The 11,943-nt window shown below is 40.4% G+C and overlaps 1 protein-coding gene across 2 annotated transcripts; it reads right to left on the bottom strand.

Moving 5' to 3' along the window:
* Nucleotides 1-295: 295 nt before the first annotated feature.
* CLDND1 (claudin domain containing 1) lies at nucleotides 296-8,018 on the bottom strand. Of its 2 annotated transcripts, XM_060150722.1 has the most exons (5): nucleotides 7,915-8,018; nucleotides 6,210-6,519; nucleotides 3,407-3,517; nucleotides 1,845-1,982; nucleotides 296-1,693 (listed from the first exon to the last, which is right to left on the bottom strand). In XM_060150722.1, the coding sequence occupies exons 2-5, from the start codon at nucleotides 6,499-6,501 to the stop codon at nucleotides 1,473-1,475; spliced, it is 762 nt and encodes a 253-aa protein (XP_060006705.1). In that variant the 5' UTR covers nucleotides 6,502-6,519; nucleotides 7,915-8,018; the 3' UTR covers nucleotides 296-1,472. The 2 variants fall into 2 exon arrangements, with proteins under 2 accessions (XP_060006705.1, XP_060006706.1); XM_060150723.1 differs by lacking the exon at nucleotides 3,407-3,517.
* Between the last annotated feature and the right edge of the window lie 3,925 nt (nucleotides 8,019-11,943).

Genomic DNA, 11,943 nt, shown 5'->3' with positions numbered 1-11,943 from the left:
TAAATGACTTTATGAAAAACTAGCCATGTTAAGTATGATACACAATGATCACAAAACTACTTTGAAAACATGCTTTAAAACGCTGAAGCATAAGAAATAGTCTCTTATTTTCTAATGGGGGCAAGGGGTTCCCACATTTTCTGGATGATAAAACAGAGACCCAAACACTGGACATAAAGTAGGCCTATAGAGCAACAATGCATTTCCCACAGAAAATCACAAAATCCTCATTCAGAATCCTGTACTTCTTTATCCTAAGGTACTAAGATTTAATCAACTCAGACACTATACACAATTCTGAGTCTCTTCTCATTTTTTTATTTTTTAAAAAAGACAGATCTAGGATTTTGTAAGAAATTATTACTAAGTTACATTTTTTTTAAATCTGTCAAGTACTACAGTAATGGAATAAATAAATAAGATTTTTTAAAGTTCAATGTTTATAGACATATTTATAAAAAAATGACTGAATTAGAAGACATTAAATAGTGTTGATACACACCAGGAAGGGATTAGGCAAGGAAAGGCACATCATTTCACCACAAGAAATAAAGACCATAGTTGGAAGTTAATGACCAGCCAAAGCTTTAGATCTTGTGGTAGTTTTCCTAGCTCCAGAGGGTCATTATGGTGTAACCTTCTTTATGGTACTTAGCTGAAATAAACGTATGGCAGTTGGAGAATTTTACTCTGTGACCCCAACGTAGTGTTTAAAAAAAGCACTCTTTTAATAAGTCTGGTGTGTGAGGAGGGAAGGAACAAAAATCCAAAATGGTCTGGCGATACTAAAAATCCTATTGACGTATTAAGGAGAGTTTTTTAAAAAAAGTAAAATAAGGTTAATCCTCTTCTCTGGCTGAACTGGAATTCTTGCAGTTACAAAGTTAAAATTCCATGTAAACACTTCCTTTCTTGTAAACAAGACACAGTACAGATAAACAACTGAAGATATTTCACCTCAGATGAAGTTATACGCCGATATTTAGAGAAAAAGATCTTAGATAATTTCCTTATTTTAGATAGCCTAAGTCCTTGAAAATAGCCTGGCTGACTGGCTATCTACAACAGCAAAGTGAACGTAAGTTTTGACAATGATTGTTTCCCAAACAAACTAGAGTTTCCAGTTAAACAGATACTTTATCCAACAGACCTCAGCGGCACTTGCTTTGGGTCAACCTCTTACTACCAATTTTCTTTCACAAATTTGTGCCAAGAGTTTACCCAATTTTTTTCTGTCTGGACTCTGAACCTAGATTAGTTTGACTGAAAGATGGAATCACTCAGGTTCCATATAAATTTTAGTGGTATTAAGAAACAACTGTCTGCGTGAATAAATAAAACGGATTTTCAGGATAAAATGGTATACCCATTAAAAAAAGAGTTAAATTAAAAACAACTGGGGGGCAGATAAGGGAAAATATTAATATCAAAAACTCATAAAAATGGCAATTGTAAAGCAGGCAGCTTCCCATTCATGCCACACGATATGCCTTCATTAAGGTGTACTCTTTCCGGTTGGTATGAGCGGCCCAGATGAAGAGAGCAGAAGCCATGAACTGTAAGGGAGCTGAGACGCAAGCCAGGCAGAAGGACCATCCAAATTCGCCAGACACATTCTCAGGCAGCTCTAGTTTCTGGTGGAGTAGTTCAATTCCAGCAACGTAACAGCTCACTGAGCCCAGTGTACACAGACCTTGGAGGAAAATTTAGAAAAAAACAAAAATAAAAAAACATAGCTAGATAAGAGCATGGTAAGAGCTTTCCAGGCAACACAACAGGGCAGTAATATGGGATCCCTAAGGAGACAAGAAGTAGGTAAAACTAAGTGTGATGACAAGACCCACCTGCAAGGAGATGGAGAATGCCTGTGGCAATGGTGGGGTACAAGCTTCGGCAGATACAAGCACAAAGTCCAATCAAAGCCCCAAAGCACATCAAACCTAGACTAACAAAAGGTAAAAGGAACTGGCAACGCCAAAGATCTGATTTTAAAAAAGAGAGAGAGAAAAAAGAAATGTTACCATGACTTCAGTTTTCTCACAATGGCAATTTCTTTCATATTCTAATTAGAACTTTTCTCAAAAAGTGAGAATGAAGTATGCTAACATTGAGGTTTTTTCCTAAAGCACATTATTCAAAACAATGCTAACTTTCTCCTGATAAAAGTAAAAGGACACTAACAATTAACTGTTACTGAGGGCTTCCTATGTGTCAGGCACTGTTCTATACATGCTTTGTGTATTAAACCCCCAAAATCTCTATGAAGTAGGTACTATTACTATGATCTCCATTTTATAAATGAGGAAACTGAAACAGGAGGTATAAATAACTTGTACAAGGTAACACAATAAGTGGTAGAACCAGATTTGAAGCAAAACATTCTGGCTCTACATACAAACAAATTTAAGTCCTCATAGGATCTTAAGACAGGAATAACAAGCAAATGAATAGAGATTATAAAAGACCTGTTAAACGAATATACATAAAGCACAAAGCAGAGGATCTGGTATATACCAGGCACTCAATAAATCGCAGTTTTAATTATCATAAATTCCCTCAACAACATGGGAAAAAAAGCTGATGACTTTACAAAGCATCCCATTACATTTTCAAATTATGTTAATTATTATCAATGTAGTAACATCAACTCTAAACCAAACTTTACCTTTTAGTGCTAGTTTTACTTTCTGGAACTACATAAAAGTCTTTTCTCTAACTTCCCTTCAAACTCTGTTAGTAATAAACTTCTTCCTATGCATTTACAATGCAAAATTGAATACTTGTCATTTTATTCAATGTTCCTTCTCATGACGTGGTCATTCTTCCAGGCAAGCTCCAGTAACTCTCTATATAGCCTAGAAACTAGGTCCAAACATGAAGACAGCATTTCCTAGGCTGCCTGACCATCAAAGAATAGAATGCTCGTAATAATTACTTTCATTTGTTTTTGACATCTACACCTTGGTTACTACCACCTAAGACTGGATCAATAATACTTCAGCAGGCCTGATACTTGTTGACTCATATAAAGCCTGCAGTCAACTTTTTTCACATATCCCGATCGGAACTCAGATAAATGAAGTGTTTAACTTAAATATAAAAATGTATTATTTATCCCTGTTAAACTTCCTCTTTAAATGGGCCCATTAATAACATCTTTTGGATGGTCTGGATTCTGTCACCCAATGTATTAGCTGCTCAACTTCATAGTTGTGATTTGGTAAGTATGTACGTAACTTCTAAAATGTGTTATCAACAGAACAGAGTTTGTTGGGATAATGTTAAAGACCTTATTTCAAGTTGACACAATGTACAATGTCATCCTGTTCCAAAAAGAGTTCAACAAAAGGGAAATAAAATTATTTTCTTTTTTTCCCAATTGTCTTGCTGCGTTCAAACTACTCACAGGTCCGAAGCAGATCTATCCCACTATTGTGGTTTCCAGGATCAACAAATTTCTCCTCGAACTGCTCATTTAGCGTGAAACTGATACATTTTGTGACCATATCAAATGACTCTGGAACGAGAATAACAATGATTGCTTGTTGTTTTAATTTTAAACATTTAACAAAAATCTCTTTTAGTAATTATTCTCTGAAATAAAAAGTGATATGGAAAAATGTTCTCAGGGGAGACAGCAACCTCTTTGGTCCTGGGTGACACACAGCCTTCACCAATGCCCAAAGGACCAATGGTTCGCAGCAGCAGGCTTAAGACATGGGTTCAGGGAGGAGCAGTTAAATTAGCAGTAAGGGGCTTCCCTGGTGGCGCAGTGGTTGAGAGTCCGCCTGCCGATGCAGGGGACACGGGTTCGTGCCCCCGTCTGGGAAGATCCCACGTGCTGCGGAGTGGCTTGGCCCGTGAGCCATGGCCGCTGAGCCTGCGCGTCCGGAGCCTGTCCTCCACAAGGGGAGAGGCCACAACAGTGAGAGGCCCGCGTACCGCAAAAAAAAAAAAATTAGCAGTAAGAAGACTAGGAAGGAGTGGACAAAGAAACTTTGATCTTCTCCCCCAAACCTACTCCATCAGCCATGTTCCCCATTTCAGGTAATGACAATTCCATTCTTCTCGTTCCTCAGACCAGAAACTTTATAGTCATTCTTGCCCATATGCATTCCATCAGGAAATCCCAGAGGCTTTACCTTCAAAATATATCCAGAATCAGGCACTGCTCAGTACTACCATCCTGGTCTTGAGTCACAATCATCTCTCACCTGAATTGGTGCAATAGCCTCCTAAGTCTCCTGGCTTCTGTCTTGGCCAGCCACCTGTCTGTTTTCAGCACATCTTCCTAGGTGACCAGATTATCTTTCCTCTGCACAAAGCTCCCCAGTGGCTCCATCACACTCAGAGTAAAAACCAAAGCCCTCATCACACCTAGAGAATCCTGTGTGATTTGCCCTACTCCCTCTCCCAGGATGTGTCTCTGACACATATCCAACTCTTCCCCCAGCCCCCTCCTTCCAGCCCAGGGAATTCCTTGCTGGTTCTGGAATACTTCAAGCATGCTCCCACCACAGGGCCCTTGCAGTTGTTCCTTCCAACCTAAATGATTCTCCCTGCCTCCACAACTACCCATATGGTCAACTCCTTCACCTTTATTAAGTCTTTCCTCAAGTGGTATTTTCTTGTTGCAGCGTATCTTGCCTTTACTATTCAATAGCATAACTTATGCCCACCAACATCCCCTTCCCTATGTATTTCCAAACCCCCTTTATTGTGCTGTATTTTTCACAGCACATGTCATCTTCTACTATATAATTACTTATTCTGTTTATACTATTATATTTATTGTTTATTGCCTGTCAGTCCTTATTAGAATGTTAGCTCCCCTCGGGGGCTTCCCTGGTAGCACAGTGGTTGAGAATCTGCCTGCCAATTCAGGGGACACGGGTTCGAGCCCCGGTCTGGGAAGATCCCACATGCCGCAGAGCAACTGGGCCCGTGAGCCACACCTACTGAGCCTGCGCGTCTGGAGCCTGTGCTCCGCAGGCTCCAGACGAGGCCGCGACAGTGAGAGGCCCGCGCACTGCGATGAAGAGTGGCGCCCGCTCGCTGCAACTAGAGAAAGCCCTCGCACAGAAACGAAGACCCAACACAGCCAAAAATAAATAAATTAATTAATTAATTAATAAAATTTTTTTAAAAAAGCAGCAGAGCAATAGCGTTAACTGGAGCTTTAAGAAAAGAATATTAGCTCCCCAGGAGTAGGGATTTTTATTTGTTTTTTCCCCTTATGTACTCCAAGATCCTAGGCCCTGGAACATGAAAGAATGCACTAAATATTTGTTGACTGAATAATAAACGATTGCTAAGATTCAAATATCAAGTGCTCCTATGCTCTCATAAATAGAATTGAACATTTTAAATAAAATTTAACCAACTTTCACCTCTTTCCAAACTACTTTCTTTTTTCCATACAAAATCACAACTATCAGCCTTCCGATGTATGGTAACTCAAGCCTGTTGTGCTGTGATTTGAATATAGTGCTTCCCACCAAGAGCCCAACAGAAGTAGTCATAAATAGAAACAATTTATAAAGCTGTTCCTTACAAAGAACTCTAAAACTTCCATCTTAATAACTGGAAATTAAAATTTTTAAATGTTAAGAATGCTTACAAAATAAACCTGAGAGGCAGTTTCTTAGATTTTTTTTACTTCTGTAATGGATATTTTTAACCTAAAAACTCCATCAAGATTGTTGTAAAACAGTCTCAAATATGCAGACTTAAACACAGAACTGGTCGAATTATACCCTCTAAGATTTAGTGGGCAAATGATAATATCAACTAAAACACAGCTACATATAAAATGACTATCAATTCATATGTGTTGACTTCATTTTGGATACTAGTCCTTTTTACCAGTTACTAAGTATTTGAAATCTTCCAGTGTTCTTTTCCAATTATTTTCTCATGACATGTGAGTTTAATACAAATATCTTAATGAGTGGGTAAATAAGTACAAAGATTTACAATGATTTTCCCAAGATAAGGACAGTTACTCATCCAACCAATATTAATGAGTATGATGGTAATTCATGGAAGCTGGGGAGGGAAGTGACGGGAAGAAAAGAAATACATAAGATTTCTTGTTTTGGGGAGAGAAAGAACCCACAAACCTGCTTATACATAACTGGGCCATCATCACATCACTTTCTCTATTATAGAGTAGGTAAAGGAGACAAAAGTTAAAATAAGAGAAATACCTGTCCTTTCTGGTGGACTATACCAGTATGTGTTTTGGGGTATAGTGATACACCGTCTCCACAATCCCACTGTGCCGTTATTTCGGAAAAGTGCATCATTATAAGTCTTTTCATCTGCCTCATCGCTAGCAAAGTCAGTCCAGATACTTTTGTTCAAATCGCTGGAATTTTCTTGAACTGGACTTCGATACTCATACCAGAAGTCTGTGCCAATTGAGGCCGCCATGTAGATGGTAGAAATGAGGCTAAGCACACAAGCAATTACAAATGCTGTAGCAAAACGGTTATCCATTCTGGCATTCAGACTGCTCTGTTTAAAAGTTGAAGAAAGAACAAAAGTTAGACTTCAAGGACAAACACAGATTTTGAAAGGAATTATGTCAAAATCACCCTTTACCCTATTCCCCCTCCCAAGGCTCTTTAAAGTAATGTATAATCATTAATGAATTAAAAAAAAAAGGAAGCAAGCATTTTTTAATTAAGTTCAAAACAAAACTCATTATCACAAAAGTACTTATTGAATGCTCACATACCCAGGATGCTACGGAGACAGAGGTCTTGTTCTCTAGTCTATCACCTGCACACTAAAACAGACAACACTGAAATGGACATACACATTACAGATACAAACAATAGACATGCCCAGAGTCAGCAATGTACCTTGCATACATTTTTAATGACAGACTGCAGAGCATTAAGTGTTCTGGGTCTGAGTGTGAAAAAGGCATAGGAAAAGGAAGCAGAGGAAATCGGCTCCTCCCAGTTTCCTCTGCATAGGGAAACCTTCTAAAACAAGGTTACGAGTAAGGAGCTATTTAAAAGACAGGTGAAAATGTTTGTTAACCCAGAAAGAAAGGTTGTTCCAGGCGCACGGCATAGCAAAGAGAATAACAACATATAATAATGCTAGATTCTAATCTGCCCCTTTAATCTGCTCCATTAAAGCTAAGCCAAGCTCTTCTACGCTGTCAAAATCTTCACTCGTGTCTACTCTACCCATTCCTTATACTTCTGAACCTCCTCATCTGCAAACTAAATGATCCCTCCTCAGCCAGAAAGAAAACTCTGGATTAGGCAAATATTAACACTCCCAAGGCGTGGACAGGGCTCACTGGCAGTAGTAAATGGCCGCAGTAAAATGACTCAAGGCGGATCAAGCTTAGTCAAATACTGCAAGTATATATGCCATGACCGCGCCAAACACCTTAAAAAGGAGCACGAAAACGGGCTCGCAAACTGGGGTTGCTGAGTTTGGGAAATGGCAAATGACTCAGGAGAGATCAGAGCAATTACAATAATTAACGATAACTCCAGAAGTTGGGTTTGTATTTTTATTCTTTTTAATCCTTTTTCCTCCCGGTGGCTCTCAAATGACCTTAAAAGGTCCCGAGCACCGGGAGCGGCGCTTCGCCCAGGCCGGACGCCTGGCGCTGTCACCTCGCGGGACGCACCCTGGGGCCGGGGGTGGTCGAAACCAGCCGGAGCTGCGGCCGGGCAGCCCTCCGCGGTCCCCGGCCAGGGGCCTCAGGTACCCGAGCAGGCCCCTCCCCGGACCACTCGGCCAAGGGAAAAGCCCCGCCCCAGGCCCCCGCGCAGAACCCGCACAGCCCCGGCCGCGCCCGGGGAGGGGGCCCCTCTTCAAACGGATGGAAACACCGAACGGCTACGCGACCCCCGCCCGGCGACGTCGGCCCCGCTCACTCACCGCCCATCCTCCTGCTCCGCCAGCTTCACCCTCAAGCTCAAACCACAGCACCCTACTCTCCCCGCGCCTTCTCTGACGCACTTCCCTGCAGAGCCCGCCCCCTCCATAACTCCTGCGCCTCCGCCTCCTCCCCGAGCCCGGCCTGGCCCCGGCGCCGAGGGGGCTTGTGGGAGTTGTAGGAGGGACAGAGGAAAAGCTGCGAGAGGCGATGGACGGCATTCTCTGTGCCGCGCGGCGCATTGTGGGAGATGTAGTTCCGATCCCTAGGTGTGCAAAAGGGAAGTCTGAGCAGATGGATTCTTAATATTTTACTAAGGAAGGGACGAAGGTCCGCCGAGTAAGGCGACCTATTTCCGGTCACTACTAGTCATTAATTGTGACGAATATGACTCAGATTTTTCCAGTCCTGTGCTATCCCTACCACCACCCTGCTTATGAACAGCAATGCGATTGTACTTTTGAAATATTAACCCATTGATTTTCTCTCCCACAACCTCACTCCCATTGCAGCAGATAGTCTTTCTGGTTTTACTGTTTACGTTTAGACTAAGAAGGATGTAACCTGACAGAAGGTATCCAGCTAGAATGTAATGACATTCTTCGGATTTCAGATAGTTTTTGTTTGTGGCTGCTTTCTCTTTGTGGCAAGTGATATTAGTTTTCTCTTTATTGCAGTCAATAAAAATAAAATAAATTACAAAATAATTTATTTTTAAAATCAATTTAAAATAAATTACAATTTGTTGAAGAAAAATATTAAAATAAATTAATTTTAAAATAAATTACAATTTGTTGAAGAAAAATATTAAGTTAATACTGAGGGTCCCAGATATGTCAAAAAAGTGAATAAAAAAATTTATGTAGTATGAAAAAGACTGAAATTTGGAGAATATTGCCTTAAGCAGATAAGGTCATGGACAACCTCAGAGATTGCAGATGACTGTATGGCACAGAGGCAAAAAAATGATTCTAAGCCTTCAAGTACTGCATAGAAATCCACAGACAGGAAGCAGGGACATCTTTTTAGTGACGTGTGTGGACTCATGAATGTGCTCTGAGAACAGCAAAATGATGGGTTTCTCAACAGATACCTACAGAGGCAGCCAACTGAAGGAGCAGAGGGGCTCTCAACCACTTGCTCGTCCCCCAAATGCCTTAGAATTTGGCCACAGCACAGGAGAAAGGTGGGAGGCCCAAGTGGATACTAAATTTCTACCCCCCTGACAGACTGAAGGCATATCTTCTGTTTTTCTACTTTTAGCCATAGTTCTTTTGCCTGAATGGCTGAACTGATATTCACATCCAGTACCTAATTAAAATAAAGTAATAGCCGAATATAATATTCAAATATGACTGAATTTTCATGTAGAATATCTAGTCATAGGAGAAGTTTGTCAGAGACACCAACTAGAGAAAATGGAGGAGGTGCCCAGGCAAATTGTTAATATGCAGTAAGACTCCTCAATGCATGTATTCACCAGGAAATGTTTTCATCCATTGGCTTCATTAGAAATCCTCTACCTTCTCTCTCCAGTGGAGTGGAACTATCTCTCCAGTGAAGTCACATGGTAAATAAAACCAGGTTAAAGAGAAGTTTAAAAAACGAAGAGGAAGACAGCACCTCAGTTCACAAACAAGGGAACTGAGCCCAGGGAATAACTGACTTCGTCGAGCTTGAATACTGGGGCGGGCTGACTAGCTTTGTGACGTTAGACAATTTACTTAGCCTCTTTAAGTCTCAGTTTACTTTTCTCTAATTATGATGTTGACAGTAGCACCTATCCTGCGTGATCATTGTAAGGATTAAATGAGAAAATACACATAAAATACCCAGCCCAGAGCCTGGAGCGTAGTAAGCAATTGTTAAATTATTAGTGTTTGCAAATATTTGTTCAACACCTGTAATCTTTGAGTAGGATCAGTACTGTATAAAAACCTTTTTAAAGCTCTTAATTCCCCTGGAGGCTGGAAGTAAGCCATTTATCTTGGTCCCTGCTCACATCAGGAGGTTTATGAACCTCTGGACTAACTGCCAAATGATTAGGAAAGACTTTCCAGGACCAGATTTCAGGCATCCTCACTTACCTCCACTCAGGAGATTCCCAGGCTGGGCTCATAGCATACGTAAGTTCTCATGATTCAGGAGATGGATGTTCCTGGGGAGACCTGCAAACAACGATGACACTTTCATCCATTAAGTCTGCAGAATGCCTAGGAAACGCACAAGACACATTTCAATCAGCAATTTGGTATGGACCTGGGAGTGTCTGCATGCTTGAGGTTGTGACCATCCGGCCCACTCAGCCCAGAGGATGTGAACCATCTCGTCACACCCAGTACCACTAAGCACACAACAGGTATTTCTGATTTATCTCTACATCTTGGGTGTTTCTGTCTTCTATTTGTGCAGCTGGCCGTGTGGATAGGCAAAATAAATCCTTAATGAACTAATGGAGTTAAATGTCTGTTTCAATTTCTTACTGCCCTGTTTGGGAAACAGTAGCTGCCTGACATATTTTCACAAATATTAAAGATGATTTAGTAAACCAAATACAGATTACAAAATTTAGATTTAAAGGCAAAGTTGAACTAGACCTCTGGCTTAATTTGTTAAGAATGGTTCTAGTTTCAGCAAGAAGGTGTTATAATTACACTATACTTTAAATAAACCAAATAGCTGAAAATCTAGATATGCAGGTATTATAACTTGTTTATATTATGTGCTTACAAAAACAACTCTTTATGCGAGAATTCCCTTCAATACCAAATTCCCTAATATACTTACATATTATTTTTAATTGTACTTTTTTTAGAAATTAAAAATTATGTTTAGCAAGATATATCTACATTATATTTTTCTCATATAGCTTTGTTTTTGTTTTGTTTTGTTTTGTTTACGGTACGCGGGCCTCTCACTGCTGTGGCCTCCCCCGCCGTGGAGCACAGGTTCCGGACGTGCAGGCCCAGCGGCCATGGCCCACGGGCCCAGCCGCTCCGCGGCACGTGGGATCCTCCCGGACCGGAACACGAACCTGTGACCCCTGCATCGGCAGGCGGACTCTCAACCACTGCGCCACCAGGGAAGCCCCAAAGTGATTCTTAAACACACTAAAGTTTAGAGTCCCTGTTCTAATTTATACATCTTAACCAACTTTATGCATTATGCTTTGTTATTATTTTGGCTAACTTTTAAAAAAGTTTAAAAATCACCTCTAAATTTGAACTTCTTAGAAGTCTTCCGGCCTGGATCTCAGAAATTTTTAGGAATTAATTTAGACTTCTGAACCCTCTCTTATTCTGTGTCCCAATTCCTGAGATACGTTCAGAATTGGCTCAAATGTTGAAAATGAGGAGAGCGTAAGTTTTTGTCCACTGAGGCATCTGCTCAAGTGGATATACTATCATCATTCAGCCAAAGCTGTGACTACAAGCCTCTGCTGCACAGGTGGATTGAAGGTTTTGTGTGAATACAGCCACCCCCACTGGCACTATGATATATTACTTCTTTTTTTCTCTATCAACCACTCGCACCCCATATTAGAAAGGATTCATTAGGTTAGGTAGCAGATAGCACAGCAGAAAGAAACCTCTGTTCGTACATGGTCTACTGATATGTCCCAGAATAAAAGGCAAAAGATCATGAAGCAAACTATATGTTTTTCATAAATCTTATCAATCAGAGTGATTATATATTCATTTGTTAGAAACACTCTCTTACTTGAGTATCGTAACATGTATAACCATTTAAATAGTCCAGTTTAAGAGCTCTGTTTATAGTCTAAGAGTTAGTGATTTTTTTTTTATTCTGACAGTAACTTGGAGAGTTTAGTGCAATATATCATGCCAAATTAAGTGGAACCTATTTGCTATTATCAGTGTTCTCCCCCACTTTATTTGTTGGATGATTTCCCTTGGTACCTCATATTTATGTAAACAGCAGTGATATTAGTATTTTAGGTACACTTCAGGCTTCTTCCTAATAGTTGATTCCATCTGGATGTCGGTGGTGTACAGCAAAAATTGTATTTA

The sequence above is a fragment of the Lagenorhynchus albirostris genome, chromosome 5, assembly GCF_949774975.1.
Source record: "Lagenorhynchus albirostris chromosome 5, mLagAlb1.1, whole genome shotgun sequence".
NCBI classification, from domain to species: domain Eukaryota; kingdom Metazoa; phylum Chordata; class Mammalia; order Artiodactyla; family Delphinidae; genus Lagenorhynchus; species Lagenorhynchus albirostris.
Note: the sequence above shows the minus strand (reverse complement) of the source record. Positions and strands in the feature narration are given on the sequence as shown.